This window comes from Procambarus clarkii, unplaced genomic scaffold (genome assembly GCF_040958095.1).
Source record: "Procambarus clarkii isolate CNS0578487 unplaced genomic scaffold, FALCON_Pclarkii_2.0 HiC_scaffold_266, whole genome shotgun sequence".
NCBI classification, from domain to species: Eukaryota; Metazoa; Arthropoda; class Malacostraca; order Decapoda; family Cambaridae; genus Procambarus; species Procambarus clarkii.
In genome coordinates this window covers 84,717-99,206 of record NW_027189299.1, presented here as the reverse complement: position 1 = coordinate 99,206, position 14,490 = coordinate 84,717, and the positions used below count along the sequence as shown (strand labels likewise).

General features: G+C 39.9%; 1 protein-coding gene and 1 long non-coding RNA gene across 3 annotated transcripts in view; one reads left to right on the top strand and one right to left on the bottom strand.

The window, feature by feature from the left end:
• LOC138361226 (uncharacterized) overlaps positions 1-14,490 on the top strand; it is a 230,992-nt gene that overhangs the window by 170,204 nt on the left and 46,298 nt on the right. The window lies entirely within an intron of this gene.
• The window catches only part of LOC138361225 (tripartite motif containing 13-like), a 100,325-nt gene that overhangs the window by 66,167 nt on the left and 19,668 nt on the right, over positions 1-14,490 (bottom strand). For both annotated transcript variants that reach the window (XR_011226851.1, XM_069320642.1), the window contains exon 2: positions 6,953-7,023. Coding sequence is in view for 1 of the 2 variants with exons in the window: in XM_069320642.1 (XP_069176743.1) it covers positions 6,953-6,958 (6 nt within the window). In the remaining variant the exon portion in view is untranslated. The remainder of the gene's footprint in view (positions 1-6,952; positions 7,024-14,490) is intronic.

Here is a 14,490-nt window from a genome sequence, read left to right as displayed (position 1 = left end):
GGTTGCTACCTTGAATATGAGCCTGGCCATGACTGTGGGGAATGCTGGGAATTTTTTTCAATCTGGCAAACACCTCAAGAATCCATCTTGTACCCAAGTCAACACCGCGTTGGACAGATGTTTGGGAGCCAGAGGCGCGTGTGCCACCCATTGTTGCTCACTCAGTACTAACCCAGCCAGCAGCCCTACGACATTCTGGGAATTTTTTCCAAGAGGGCTGCCTTTCACTGGAGGTCCTAAGAGTCCATTTTTGTACCCATTTTGCGTCTCGCAGGACACCAGGTGTACTTGTGTGGAGTGGTGGTGACGATTTTATTCCTCTAATTCCTGCCTTTGACAATAAAGAAGTTGGATTACAGACCTTTTCCCTGATAATGGTGAGGACATGTGTGAAATGGATTACTTTACAGCATTTTATGATGAGCCGCTCATGGAATATATTGTACACCAAATGAACCTTCATGCGACTCATCTCATTGGAAAAGAGATAACAGAATATTCCGATTGCAGCGTTGGAAAAACAATACTGTAGGTGAAATGTATGTATTTTTGGCAATATGTATGTTGATGAAACATTGTGTCAAACACGTTATCACAGATTATTGGAGCAAAGACCAGACTATTCCAACACCTTTCTTCGGGAAATATATGTCCCGAGACAGGTTTCAGATACTCCTCAGGTGTCTTCATTTTGCAAGTAATGAGGACTTGACAGAGGATGATAGACTTTGGAGAGTCAGGCACTATATGAATGAAGTGATTGGTAAGTTCAGAGATTTCTACGTACCAGCACAGAAGCTGGTGATTGACGATTCCCTTGTGCTTTTCAGAGGACGTGTTTCATTCAAGCAGTATATTCCCTCCAAACGCCACAGATTTGGATTGAAATTCTTTGTTTTTTGTGACTGTGAAACAGGATACGTGTTACACACGATTCTGTATTCTGCTAGCGTTGTAGACATTCTCGGTAACGACCAACATGGTTTCTCGGGTAGTGTGGTAAAGTCACTGTTGACACCATGGATGAACAAGGGCCACATTTTATACACGGATAACTACTGTACAAGTCCCTTGCAAGCTAGGTTCTTGATTTAAAATAGAACTGGATTGTTTGGCACAGTAAAGCCAAGAAGAAGGAAAATGCCAGTGTTTGACAATAAAATTGAAGTTGGTGACTGCCAGCTAAGAAAAAGTGATCAAATACTCTCAGTTAGGTGGAAAGACACGAGAGAAGTGAACTTGATGACAACCGTTCATGATAGTATGTACAATGGTGAACAGTGGCAAGGTGAACCGAGTAACGCAAGAACCAATAAGCCAGATTGTGTTCTCGACTATAATATCAACATGCATTTGGTTGATAAATCTGACATGATGGTGGGCAGTGTCGAGTGAGTGCGAAAAACATTGAAGTGGACGAAAAAAGTGTTTTTCCGACTTGGAAATTTTTCCGACTAGTCTAATCAACCCTTAGACTAACATATATAGTCTAGTAGCAAGTTATTACTATCAGAAAACAATGGTACTAATATTATATGGTCTAGTAGCAAGTTTTTTCTTTTCGCCGCAGAGGATAATGTTGTGTACCCTGCGTGCGCGGTGACCAGGTCTATGGGACTTAAATGTAAGGGCAGCCCTGTGCTTGCCAAGGTGGTAAATCCCGAGGTCACGAGGAGCTTACCGAGTGGTGAAAACCAAGTGGACCTCGCGGACACATTCATGGCCCGACTCGATGACGTGGCCGAGGACATTGTGGAGAGCCTGCCACCGCCATCTACCGAGAGTAGTGGGGAGGTGGAGGAGAACACTGTTGAGCCTCGGCCAATGGCATCTGACCAAGGTCTAGATGCCTCCTTGAGTGAGTTACAGAAAGCTGACCCCACTCTTGCAGATTGTCATGAGACAGCCGTCTCTATGGAGGAAATTGTAGACGCAGCAACTGGGTACTACTACAATGATCGGATTTTGATGAGAAAATGGAGACCACAGAGTGCTCCCTTGTCAAATGAGTGGGAGGTAGTCCACCAGGTTATGTTGCCGACCTGCTATAGAGAAAGAGTTTTGGCAGCTGCTCATGATGATCCTATGGGGGGACATCAAGGTATTAATATTACGTATCACAAAATTTTAAAGTATTTTTTCTGGCCCAAGCTGAAAAGCGATGTGGCAAAATTTTGTAATGCGTGTATTGTTTGTCAACTGGTTGGGAAACCAAACCAGACTCCACCTAAAGCTCCTCTAAGGCCTATTGTCGTGCCAGAGGAACCATTTTCTCTGTGGTAATGGACTGTGTTGGACCATTGCCTAGAACTAAGTCTGGTAATATTTACCTAATCACAATGATGTGTATCACTACTCGTTACCCAGAGGCTTTTGCTGTAAGGAACATCCGAGCAAAAACTATTGTTGCTCGTATGTTGCATTTTTTTTCCACTTTTGGACTGCCTCGGGTCATGCAAACTGACAATGGTACTAATTTTAAGTCTGATGTTTTTGAGCAATTTTGTAAGGAACATGGAATAACTCATAAGGTTTCCAGCCCATACCATCCACAGAGTCAGGGGGTAATTGAACGTTTCCATCTAACTCTGAAGCAGATGTTGAAGACATCGTGCGAGAGTTCCCACACCTTCTGGGATGAGAATTTACCGTATGTTTTATTTGCGGCTAGAGAGGGATTACAAAGTTCACTGGGTTGTTCTCCTTTTGAGTTAGTCTTTGGCCATAAAGATCGTGGACCTTTGCAAATGTTACAGGAGAATCTGTTAGGGAACGTAACGTTAACCGAAGGTTCGGCTTTCTTTGCGCAACACCACCAGAGACTCAAGGACTGCAAGGCGGCTGCATTTAAGTATCTTGGCAAGGCCCAAGAAAAGATGAAAGAACGTAACGATGCTAAATCTAAGTTACGGGTATTTCAGCCTGGCGACCCTGTCCTGGTATTAAAGCCTCGACTAGGGAACACTATGTCCCACAAGTACGAAGGCCCCTACATTGTGACAGAAAAGACTGGGGACCTCACGTACAAAGTGAGGCACTCTGACAAACGTAACCAGGTAATGCTCATACATGTAAATCGACTGAAGAAGTTCCAGGGCCCCAGGCCCATTGCACTAACCAATGTTTCCATTTCCAGTGAGAGAGGGGATGATTGTTCTGGGGACCCAACTAATCTCATTTTCAATAATTCTAGTTCTGTGAATGCTGTGGAGGGACTGTCCCATTTGCAGATGGCCCAACGTGAAAAGGTGCAGTCGTTGGTTGATGAATTCTCCAGTCTGTTCGGGGAGGTCCCGACCCAGACTGATGCCATTTGCCATGATGTCGAGTTGACGGACTACACTCCCATTCGCCTTCAACCCTATCGGATGAGTCCATAAAAGAAGGCCATCGTACGGAAGGAGGTCGACTTCTTGCTCCAGCACGGCCTCATCCGGCCGAGCCAGGGCTCTTGGTGCTCGCCCTGCCTTTTGGTCCCCAAACCAGACGGATCCTGGCGATTATGCACCGACTATCGGCAGCTCAACAAGGTGACCATTGTGGATGCCTATCCGCTGCCCCTCCTCGAGGACTGCATCGACGAGTTGGGAAATGCCAAGTACGTTTCGAAATTCGACCTCTCGAGGGGGTATTATCAAATCCCACTCACTGAACGTGCTAAACAGCTAACTGCGTTCGTGACACCCGAGGGTGTTTTTGAGTATCAAGTGTTACCGTTCGGCTTGCGTAATGCTCCTGCCACGTTCCAGAGACTCATGAACTCTACTCGCTAAGGTGCCAAATTGTCGGGCGTATTTAGATGATATCGTGCTGTTTGACAGTAATTGGGCTGACCACATAGCTAGGTTACGCCAGTTGTTTGCCATCTTGAAAAGGGCAAATCTTACCTTAAATGCTAAAAAGTGTCATTTTGGCCAAGGCACAGTGACGTACCTCGGTTATGAAGTGGGCCAAGGAAAAGTGTTACCTCGGCAAGATAAAATCAGTGCCATTCTGGAGTATCCAGTACTAAAGTCTAAAAAGGACGTTCAAAGATTTATCGGTATGTGTGCGTACTATCGACGTTTTTGTCAGAACTTTTCCAGTGTTGCCACTCCTCTCACAGACTTGTTGCGGAAAGCCGTTAAATTTAAGTGGTCATCAGACTGTGCAGAGGCATTTAAAAATTTGAAATTGATCTTAGCTTCCGCCCCAGTGCTTGCTAGTCCAAGGTTCAACCGACCGTTTAAAATTCATGTTGACGCGTCTGACTCGGGTGCTGGTGCAGTGTTGTTGCAAACTGGGGATGATCAGGTGGAACACCCAGTATATTATTACTCTGTGAAATTCGACAAGGCGCAAAGCAATTATTCAGTGGTAGAAAAAGAGGCGTTGGCGCTAGTGTTAACATGTAAAAAGTTCGAAGTTTACCTCACAGGTAATATAGTGGAAGTGTACACGGACCATAACCCACTAGTTTTCCTGACTCAGATGAAGGGTAAGAATAAACGTATCCTCAGGTGGGCGTTGTACCTACAGGACTTCAATCTTTCCATTACCCACCTACCGGGCAGACTCAACGTGATAGCCGACGCTCTGTCCCGGTTGCCTGAATAACATTCATCTGAGCCACAGAAAGCCATTTACCAACTGTCATGCTTTAGTTATTTTTTTTAGGTTCTCCTGTGACATTAAATATTCCGTGTCCAATTTCTTTACTTCCCTGTTCTCTTATTTTTTTGTGTATGTTTTTTTTTTTCTTTCAGAGAACTCCTTTGTATTTTTTTTTGCAGAGAAATTGTTTTTGATTGATTTTTTGTTTTTGTCATATGTTTTTTCTTTTTATTTTCTGTATACTCTTACAAAAAAATATGACTACTATTCTAGTAGTCACATTTTTTTTTCTCTGAAGGGGGGAGGAGTGTTACGACCCTGGGTTCTCCAGTGGAAACCAGAGGTCAAAACTTGAGCTATTAAACTTTCTGATAGTACAGTTGAGTGCATCACGAACGGCAATTGTTTGTATCTTCCCTGCCAGACGTAAGACTATTATTGTTTCTCAAAGAGCATTTAAAGACTGAGCTGGGGGTTGATTATTAAATAATAACATAGGCACCAACTTTGCTTACTAATACTTTCTAATCATTTGTAAAGTAACAATACGTTGCATAGGGGAAGATCTTTAATGTGCTTAGCTGCACGATCAATTAGGCTCCTTCCGGCACCACGACATGGGAGGCCTAGCTGGTCGCTAGGTGGTTCCTTCTCTGGCTGGCGTTCGTGCGGACGAGACCTACTAAGTGGCTGCATCCCTACTCTTCTCCCTTCTCCTCTTACTTATTTCCCTTACCTGAAGTTCCTGTACCCTTAAGTTAAGTACGGGGCATTATTAAGTGTACCTACTCTGATAGTAATGATTGGTGAGACCTGGGGGTAGTATTTGCCAGTGTTTTGGGTACCCCTAAGTGTTGTGTTTTGTATTAGGGTCCCACGTGGTTTCCCTACCCTAAGCTGCATCCAGCTTCAGTGCTTATCCAGTAGTACTTTACCCTAGCTTGTTCTTAGTGTAAACCTTGTATCCTGCCTACGTGGACCAAGGCTTTTAACGTAAGATAGTGTGGTAAAGTTATTATTATTATTGTTATTGGTGTGAGTGTATATGGGGGGTTGTTAAGGGGTTAATAAATAAGTACATGAATTACAGAGTATCCCTTCTTCCTGTGTGGGAGCGCATTGATCAACCCTTAGACTAACATATATGGTCTAGTAGCAAGTTATTACTACTGTGGATAGTTTATTTTGGGGGCCGGGCCTTTTAGCTCTCCCATATTTGATACTCTGTCTTCTAACTACCCTTACCCCTTAATAGTACCAGTACCCCATAGAAGCCCACACACAATTATTTATAACATTGACATAAGCCTGCTGAATAGCTATAATATGTATCTGGTGAAAACTGGACGTAAACCAAGTCTCCGTTCGTTTGCTTTTACACTTGGGACAGTTATTAGCAAAGTTTGGCAAAGATGTTTCTGGCATACAAAGACCCATCATGAACCCAGTGTTGCAGCATGCTGCTACACCCAGGCTCACTCACACGGAGGGCTTTCAAGCACACAGACTAAAACATTTGCCACCAGCTGGAAAGCGTGCAATAGTCCAACATGATTGCTTAGTTTGTAGAACAATAAAAAGAGATCAGAAACGTAAACTTGTGCAAACATGATGTGAAGCGTGTGGAGTCCCATAGTGCGTGCATGTGCGTAAATATAATAATAAACAATGTGAATACATATTATATTGGCATAATGGGAAAACATTTTTGTGCGCATGTGTATACTCAATGTATGCAACATTTATTACCACTGAACATGGAGTAACATTATATACAACACAATTAGTGAATAATTTTTGTGATAAAATACGCCTAGACACTGTAAATAATGCAGCGAAAATAAATTTGTGGCAATTCTGACTGCTTGAGGACTGCGCACAATGCCTCTGGGACGCACCTTGCATGAGCAAGCATGCAGGGTGTGACGTCATCGCTCATATTGTCGGCTCATTTATGCCATTTGTAAGTACGATTAATTTTTTTTTTCTCTTGTGGTCAGGGAACACAAATTAACAGCTTAGGAAGAATTTTTTTTGTCTTTTTTGTTACACGCCTGTGGGTGACAAGGGACATATAGCCCTTAGCAACACAAGGGTTAATACACCCACCATCACTGGGTCATGCCAATATGATTAATACACTCACCATCACTGGGTCATGCCAATATGATTAATACACTCACCATCACTGGGTAATGACTATAATTAATACACTCACCATCACTGGTAAATGACAACACCAACATTAATACACTAGTTAATGAAAATATCTTGATTAATACACTGACAATCACTGGTTATTGACATCAACATGATAAACACACACACTGGTAGTACAGTAAGAATAAAATGTCCTTACCATCATTGATGGGCAAAAGTTGTGTTTGCTATCGTCCTGGGTAGCCGAGCAGAGACTGGAAGCAGTATTACCTATTAAGGCAAAATAAAACAAATTTAAGGTTTCTATGACTAAATTTTTCCCACCAAAACATAGTAAATGTTAACAAAAATTTAATAATTTTTTTAGGTATTGTGCTTTGAGCAGAAGTAAGGAGGGTGGGCAGGAATAAGGAGGGTGGGCAGGAATAAGGAGGGTGGGCAGGAGTAAGGAGAGTGGGCCGGAGTAAGGAGGGTAGCCAGGAGTAAGGAGGGTAGCCAGGAGTAAGGAGGGTGGGCAGGAATAACAGAGGTGGGCAGGAATAACGAGGGTGGGCAGGAGTAAGGAGGGTGGGCAGGAGTAAAGAGGGTGGGCAGGAGTAAGGAGGGTGGGCAGGAACAAGGAGGGTGGAGCAGGAATAAGGAGGGTGGGCAGAAGTAAGGAGGGTGGGCAGGAACAAGGAGGGTGGGGCAGGAATAAGGAGGGTGGGCAGGAGTAAGGAGGGTGGGCAGGAGTAAGGAGGGTAGCCAGGAGTAAGGAGGGTAGCCAGGAAAGTGGAAGTGGGTATGGGCGGGTTCTCGGTTGCCTCCCCTCCCTCTCTAACAGCCTATGTAATACAAACCACATACATTAACCCTAAAGCTGCTACAGCCTGGGCTGTAAAAGCTGGGGCTGGGCAAAAAATATTTGAATTATGTGAAAATTAATATAAAATGTTAAATAAATCTCCAACTTATTGGCATTAGCGTCATAAAAGTTTCACCCTAATATTTTCAGAAATGTATTTTAGAAATTTTTTTTTTAAAAAGGAGAACATTTTGTTGATAAGGAGAACAGCTCCTATTAACTGGAACTGAGGGATAATGCAGTAATAAAGAGATGCAAGCACTTGTCCAATGTACAAAGAAGAAGAATAGTAGCAAGAAGTGTCCACAAAGTAGATATGCAGCTGGTGCCTGTGTAGCATTGCTGAGTAATACATAATAATACCAATAATAATGAGTATGTTATCATGCTCTATTTTGTTATATATCATAAAAATGCATTGCCTAATGTTAATATCTGTTACTGTCACCAATATCCAAAAAAATATATATTTTTTTTTTGTCTCCTTTGCTTATTATTTCATTTTGTTGTAACCTCTACATCTTGGAGAATGCATACCCATCCCTAACTATGTCAAGATAGAATGAAATTGGTCACCAAATAAATCAGTCACAACTGGCAGAACTTGGGACTGAATTTTTTTTTTACTTAGTTTTTCACAGATTTCAAATTCTATTTTCTTTGTCTCTTTAGGCGGTTTTGATGATTAGGGACCAGATTAGGGCTTTATCACTTTTATAAAGTATACATTTTTATCCCCTAAATCATTTTAATTTTCCCTATATTTAGTTTTTTGAGGTTATTTTTTCTTAACATCATTTCAACACATATTGACCTACAACTTTCACATATTCGAGTACGAATGCCAAACAACGTTTATTAAAACATATAAGTAAATTAATGAATTAGAACTACCTTATTCATTGCTGATAACTTCAACTTCAATTATCTCAAACTTTGAGTCAGCTTCAAAAAAATTCAGTTTCTGACTGATACTTGGTTGATGGGGTTCTGGGAGTTCTTCTACTCCCCTAAGCCCAGCCTGAGGCCAGGCTTGACTTGTGAACGTTTGATACACCAGGCTGTTGCTTGTAGCAGCCCGCAGGCCCACATATCCACCACCGCCCGGACTGATTCTCACAATTGTTACAAATAATGTGCACAGTTGTCTGTTCTACAATCCTATTAGAATGGATTTTTCACAAACCTTAAACGTTTGTAGTTATCAATTTTTTTCTAAATTTGGCGCATATTTCAAATGCCACATTGACGATTTTTTTACAGTAAATTACACTGAAAACATATATTCTAAATCTATGAAAATGAAGATCATATACTATTCTGAGAGCATAATAACACCAAATGAACAATTGGTGATAGTTTATATTTTTGCAGCTGATCTCAAAATCTGAAGTATTCAATATTCAATTTTATACAGTAATTATTTTTTATTTTCTTATTTTTCAAGTTACGTTTGTGATCATTTAGACAAAGTTGCAGGATTTGCTAGTATGCACAAAAAACTGGAAAGCATTAGAGCAAATTTGAGAAATTGAACTTTGCCATCAGGTCCTGTCGTATATGTATGCCATGCACAGCTTAAGGGTTAATACAGAACTGTACTGTATAAAATGCATAAAACTTAAAACTAACAATATTCCTCTAATTATAACAATAATATTTTAAATAAAACAATTTGTAACAGTCAATAAGTACATCAAATTTTGAGTATGCCTATAAAATAAGCACAGGTCATGTCAACGCGTTGGACCAGGATGAGATGGCTGGCACCATGTGCTTCTCCTCTTCCTGGGGTAAAAACATCGGGTTCACGTGCGAAGGATTTTTGTGATAAATTTGAACAATTTTTACTGTTTGAACTCATTTAATCTGTCAAGATGTCTCAGAGCAGCATTCATGGTATTGAAGGTATAAAACAAAAGAGAAAACATTTGTCAATTGATCAGAAAGTTGACTTGACAGAGAAAGCAGAGCGTGGATACTCTGTCACTCAACTCGCCCAAGAATTCAACATCGGTAAAGCTACAATTTGTGATATAAAAAAGCAGAAGGATAATATTAAGAAATTCTTTGCTCAAACTCAAGCAATAGGCAACAGGAAAACAATGAAACCTGCTAAGTATATGGATTTAGACTCATCTGTATTTAAATGGTTTACACAGCATCGTGCAAAAGGAATTCCTGTTTGAGTTGATTCTATTAGAAATGTAGCTGAAAGACTTGCTGTAAAGTTAAACATAGACAATTTCAAGGCTTGTATTGAATAAGTATGTCGATTTAAAGAGAGGTATGGCATCATTAACAAGAAAAATTGTGGCGATGCATTAAGTGCAGATGTTGGAAGTGCTAATGCATATAAGCATAAACTTTTTCAGCACATTATATCTAATAATCTAAGCTGGTTTTACGTGTACAATGCAGATGTAACAGGCTTTAACTGGAAATGCCTTCAAAGAAACACTTTGGCCTTCAGGCTTGAGGAGAATATTCCTGGTTGCAAGGTAAAGAAGGAAAGAATTTCAGCATTATTGTGCTGTAACGCAGATGGCAGTCACCGAACAAAGTACGCAATTGTTGGGAAATCTGCCAACCTCAGAGCATTGAAAAACTGCATGAACAGACTACCTGTCATCTACTACAACACAAAAAATGCCTGGTTCACACAGATTACTTTTGAGGATTGGTTCCAGAATCACTTTTGTAAAGAAGTAAAAAAGCAGCAGATATGAATTCTGCAGGATGAATTCTGCAGGATGTGCAGAATTCATCCTGCTGAGGTAAAGGCAATGTTGTTGATTGATAATGCCCCAGCTCACCCCATTATTAAATTAACATCGCCTGATGGCAAAATAACATGTATGGCTTTACCACCAAACACTACATCTGTAATACAGCCCATGGATTAGGAGTTATCTATGCTCTCAAAGGCTTTATAAAAGAGCTATGAATTCAGATATTATGGAAGTTCTGCTCTCTGAGGAAGACGAGATACCTAATAAGGCTAAGAAGGCTAGTAGAACACTAGAAAACTTCAAGAAATATTCAATTAAAGATGCAATTTACAACTAGGCCAAGGAATGGAGCGAGTTGAAGGTCACCACATAAAAGAATGCATGGAATAAAATTCTGAGTCCAGTACCTGGTTAGAATAAAGACGAAGATGACTATGATTTTGAGGGCTTTGATAATGTGATTTTTGAGACATTCAGAGATGCAGGTGAGGAAGATTTGCAACTTTCTGATGTGAATGAGTGGTTAAATAATGATGCTGATGATCCAGGTTATGGTGAATTAACTGAGAATGAGATTATCCAGTGTGTTATTGGTAATAATGATGAGGATGTGGAAGAGGAAGATGATAGTGTGTTATCTATTCCATATGCTGCATCATTGCAAAAGGTTAATGATCTGCTTGATTTGGTTGCTGTAACTGATAATGAAGAGCTGACAGATTATTACCTGCACCTAAAGGACATGAAAGATATTATAATGAAGCTCACAACAAAGAAACAAACTAAGATTCAAAAGCTTTTGGTATGGTTTCACAGTAGGCCTACAGAACCAGCACCCTGCACTAGCAAGGACTCACCTGCTGAGGATGCTCAGGCAACTGGACCAGCACCCAGCACTAGCAAGGACTCACCTTCCGAGGATGCCCAGGCCACTAGACCAGCACCCAGCACTAGCCATAACTTACCTGGGAGTACCAATTGAGCTGTACAGCACAGTTCTAATGACATTAAATGTACAAAGTGTAGTTTATATGATATAAGTGTACTGCAGTAGTGTGATTCTAGTGGTCTGTACTTTATGTACAGACTGTAGTGTATAATGTACATTTGTTAGAAAAGTTACTGTTCTTTAAACAATTTATATTCATATGTGTGGCACTCTCAGGATATTAAGGCTAACAAAGTTTGCACTACACAACTCAACTGGTAGGGTAAGTACAGTACTGTATCGTGCAATATCATTTTATTTCATTGCAATACAAATTCTTTATTATTTAAATTTTTCATAAGGCAAATGTGTACTGGCATATGCAATAACGTGATTGTATTTTTTTTTTTGGGGGGGGGGGGGAGGGGGTTGCTGGGGCCGAACGGATGGAATGAATTCCACACTGGAATGAATCTGCTATGCCCCATATAGTTCATTCAAGCGAGTACACACATTTAATTTCTACATTTACTATCTACATTTAATGTCATCTAATTTCATGCATTTCTTTGATAAAGTGTTTACTCGTGTCCTTTATGATCTTGGTTATTTGAAACTGTTGGCCCCCATTAACCTTAAATTATAGTATGTTACTCTATGTTCTGATATGTTCAAAGAAAATGTTATGAGGAATAGTTCACTTGCTTTTCTAAATTACACCTTGTATTTTCATTCTATAATTAATGTAAATAAACTACTGTACTGTTGCTAGAACTACTGACTCCATAATGTAATAGTCTATGCTTGTCATCCTTAAGTATCACCTTCCTTGTATTCATTTTTTATTTTCCTTGAACATTCTCATTTTGTTAGCTTACTTCGCTAATAGTATTAAGTGTTTTATCCCGTCACAACTTTAATTCAAAAATTTCTATATTATTATTAATTTTGCCCGAAACGCTTTGCGTAATAGTGGCTTCATTAGTATGTGTAACTTCTGTCCCTTCAATTGAACAATATTTTTATGTTCTTGGTACACACAATCTTTTGAATAAATAATAATATTATTATTATTATTTACACAAAAAATCACACTAAAGTGATATACATCAATGAGAAAATTCCCTCGGGCTGTGAGATGATGCAAACCTGCAATGTTTGCATCACCTCACAGCCTCAGTGGATTGTTCATTGATGTATATCACCTTAGTGTGATTTTCTGTGTATCTGAAGTTGTGCATACAGTGTTGAACTACAGTACTTTATCCTTCACCTGAGTGCTTGGGGTCTTACATAAAACTTGAACTGGCTTCAGGACTGTGATATCAGGATATCACAGACTTCCTGTGATATCAGTAGAAATCCAATTGTAAGAAAGTCAGTGGTGGTACAGTAGTAGAGTATGCAGCTGGCAATGCCTTGGTCATGGGTTTGCAACACTACACAGTCCCAGTGGTATTTCTCATTATTATTATTATTATAAAAGTTATCATTATTCGATAGGCCAATGTCCACACCCCAACAATGCCATTGGCATATAATTTACCCCAACAATTCTAATGGCCTACATCTACACCTCCAACAATTCCATAGTCCTATTTCCATACCCCAACATTATTGTTGAAGAAAAAAAAAATGCTGTTGAAATTGAATTGAAATTGAAATAAGTTTATTGAGGTAAAATACACACAAAGGGATGACCCAGCAAACATTTTCATGTTTTTAAAACATCCTAAAAACGACATTTCATTGTTTTCAGCACGTTTATAATTACGTTTAGAAAAGGTTTTTTGAGAACTTTTATATACAACCTTAGAACGTAAATAATTAACATTTCTAAAAACTTTTTTATGATCTTTTAATTACCTACATTAAAACATTTAGGGTAAATTAGGGTATAATAATTTTGTAATTCATATCTGAAATAGAAAGGGAGAGAAAGAAAGAAGAAATATCTGAGATAGAAATGGACATCCTATATATGTATGTGTAAATTACAAATAAATAGGGTACAAAAAGATAATTAAAATATTATATTTATTTAATTAAGAATGAGTAATACAACAAAATATATGTAATAGCTCGAAATATATAGACTATATCTATAACAGAATATAAAAGTAAAAATTTAAAAATCTATAAAAATCTATATATGCAATATGTGAACACAATAGATTTTGTGATCAAGCAGCCTGTGATTCATGTCATGCTGAGATCAGTCTGACGTTACAAGCAGTTATTGTTACTTAAAACTAAAACAAGTAAAATTTTCCGAGTATACATATAACACTATAGTTTTTCTATGACTAATAATAAAAATCTATTAATCAAAAGTTTAGGACTAATTAACTAAAAATAAAAATCTACAAGTGAATGTAAACACAGTCAAGTATAATATTCATGTAGAAAGAGAAAGAAAAAGAGAGAGAAGGAAAGAAAGAGAAAGAAAGAAAGGGAGAAAGAGAAAGAAAAGAAAAAACAGTCATGTATAATATTCATATTAGCACCATGCAATATAACTTAGATTAAGTAAAAAATCTCAGACATTTTTAAATCAAATGAAATATGAGAGCCAGAGAGAGAGAGCGAGAGCCAGAGAGAGAGCGCCACAGAGCCAGAGAAATAAAAGCCTGAGAGAGAGAGAGCGTGAGCCAGAGAGAGAGTCAGAGAGAGCCAGAGAGAGAGAGAGAGCCAGAGAGTGAGAGAGAGCCAGAGAGAGAGAGAGAGAGCCAGAGAGAGAGAGAGCCAGAGAGAGCGAGAGCCAGAGAGAAAGAGAGCCAGAGAGAGCGAAAGAGCCAGAGAGAGCGAGAGAGCCAGAGAGCCAGAGAGAGACAGAGCCAGAGAGAGAGAGAGAGCCAGAGAGAGCGAGAGAGCCAGAGCCAGAGAGAAAGAGAGAGCCAGAGAGAGAGAGAGCCAGAGCCAGAGAGAGAGAGAGCGATCCAGAGCCAGAGTGAGATAGAGCCAGAGCCAGAGAGAGCCAGAGAGAGAGAGAGCCAGAGAGAGAGAGAGCCAGAGAGAGAGAGAGAGAGAGAGAGAGAGAGCCAGAGAGAGAGAGAGAGAGCCAGAGAGAGAGAGAGAGCCAGAGAGAGAGAGAGAGCCAGAGAGAGAGAGAGAGCCAGAGAGAGAGAGAGAGCCAGAGAGAGAGAGAGAGAGCCAGAGAGAGAGAGAGAGAGAGAGAGAGCCAGAGAGAGAGAGAGAGCCAGAGAGAGAGAGAGAGAGCCAGAGAGAGAGAG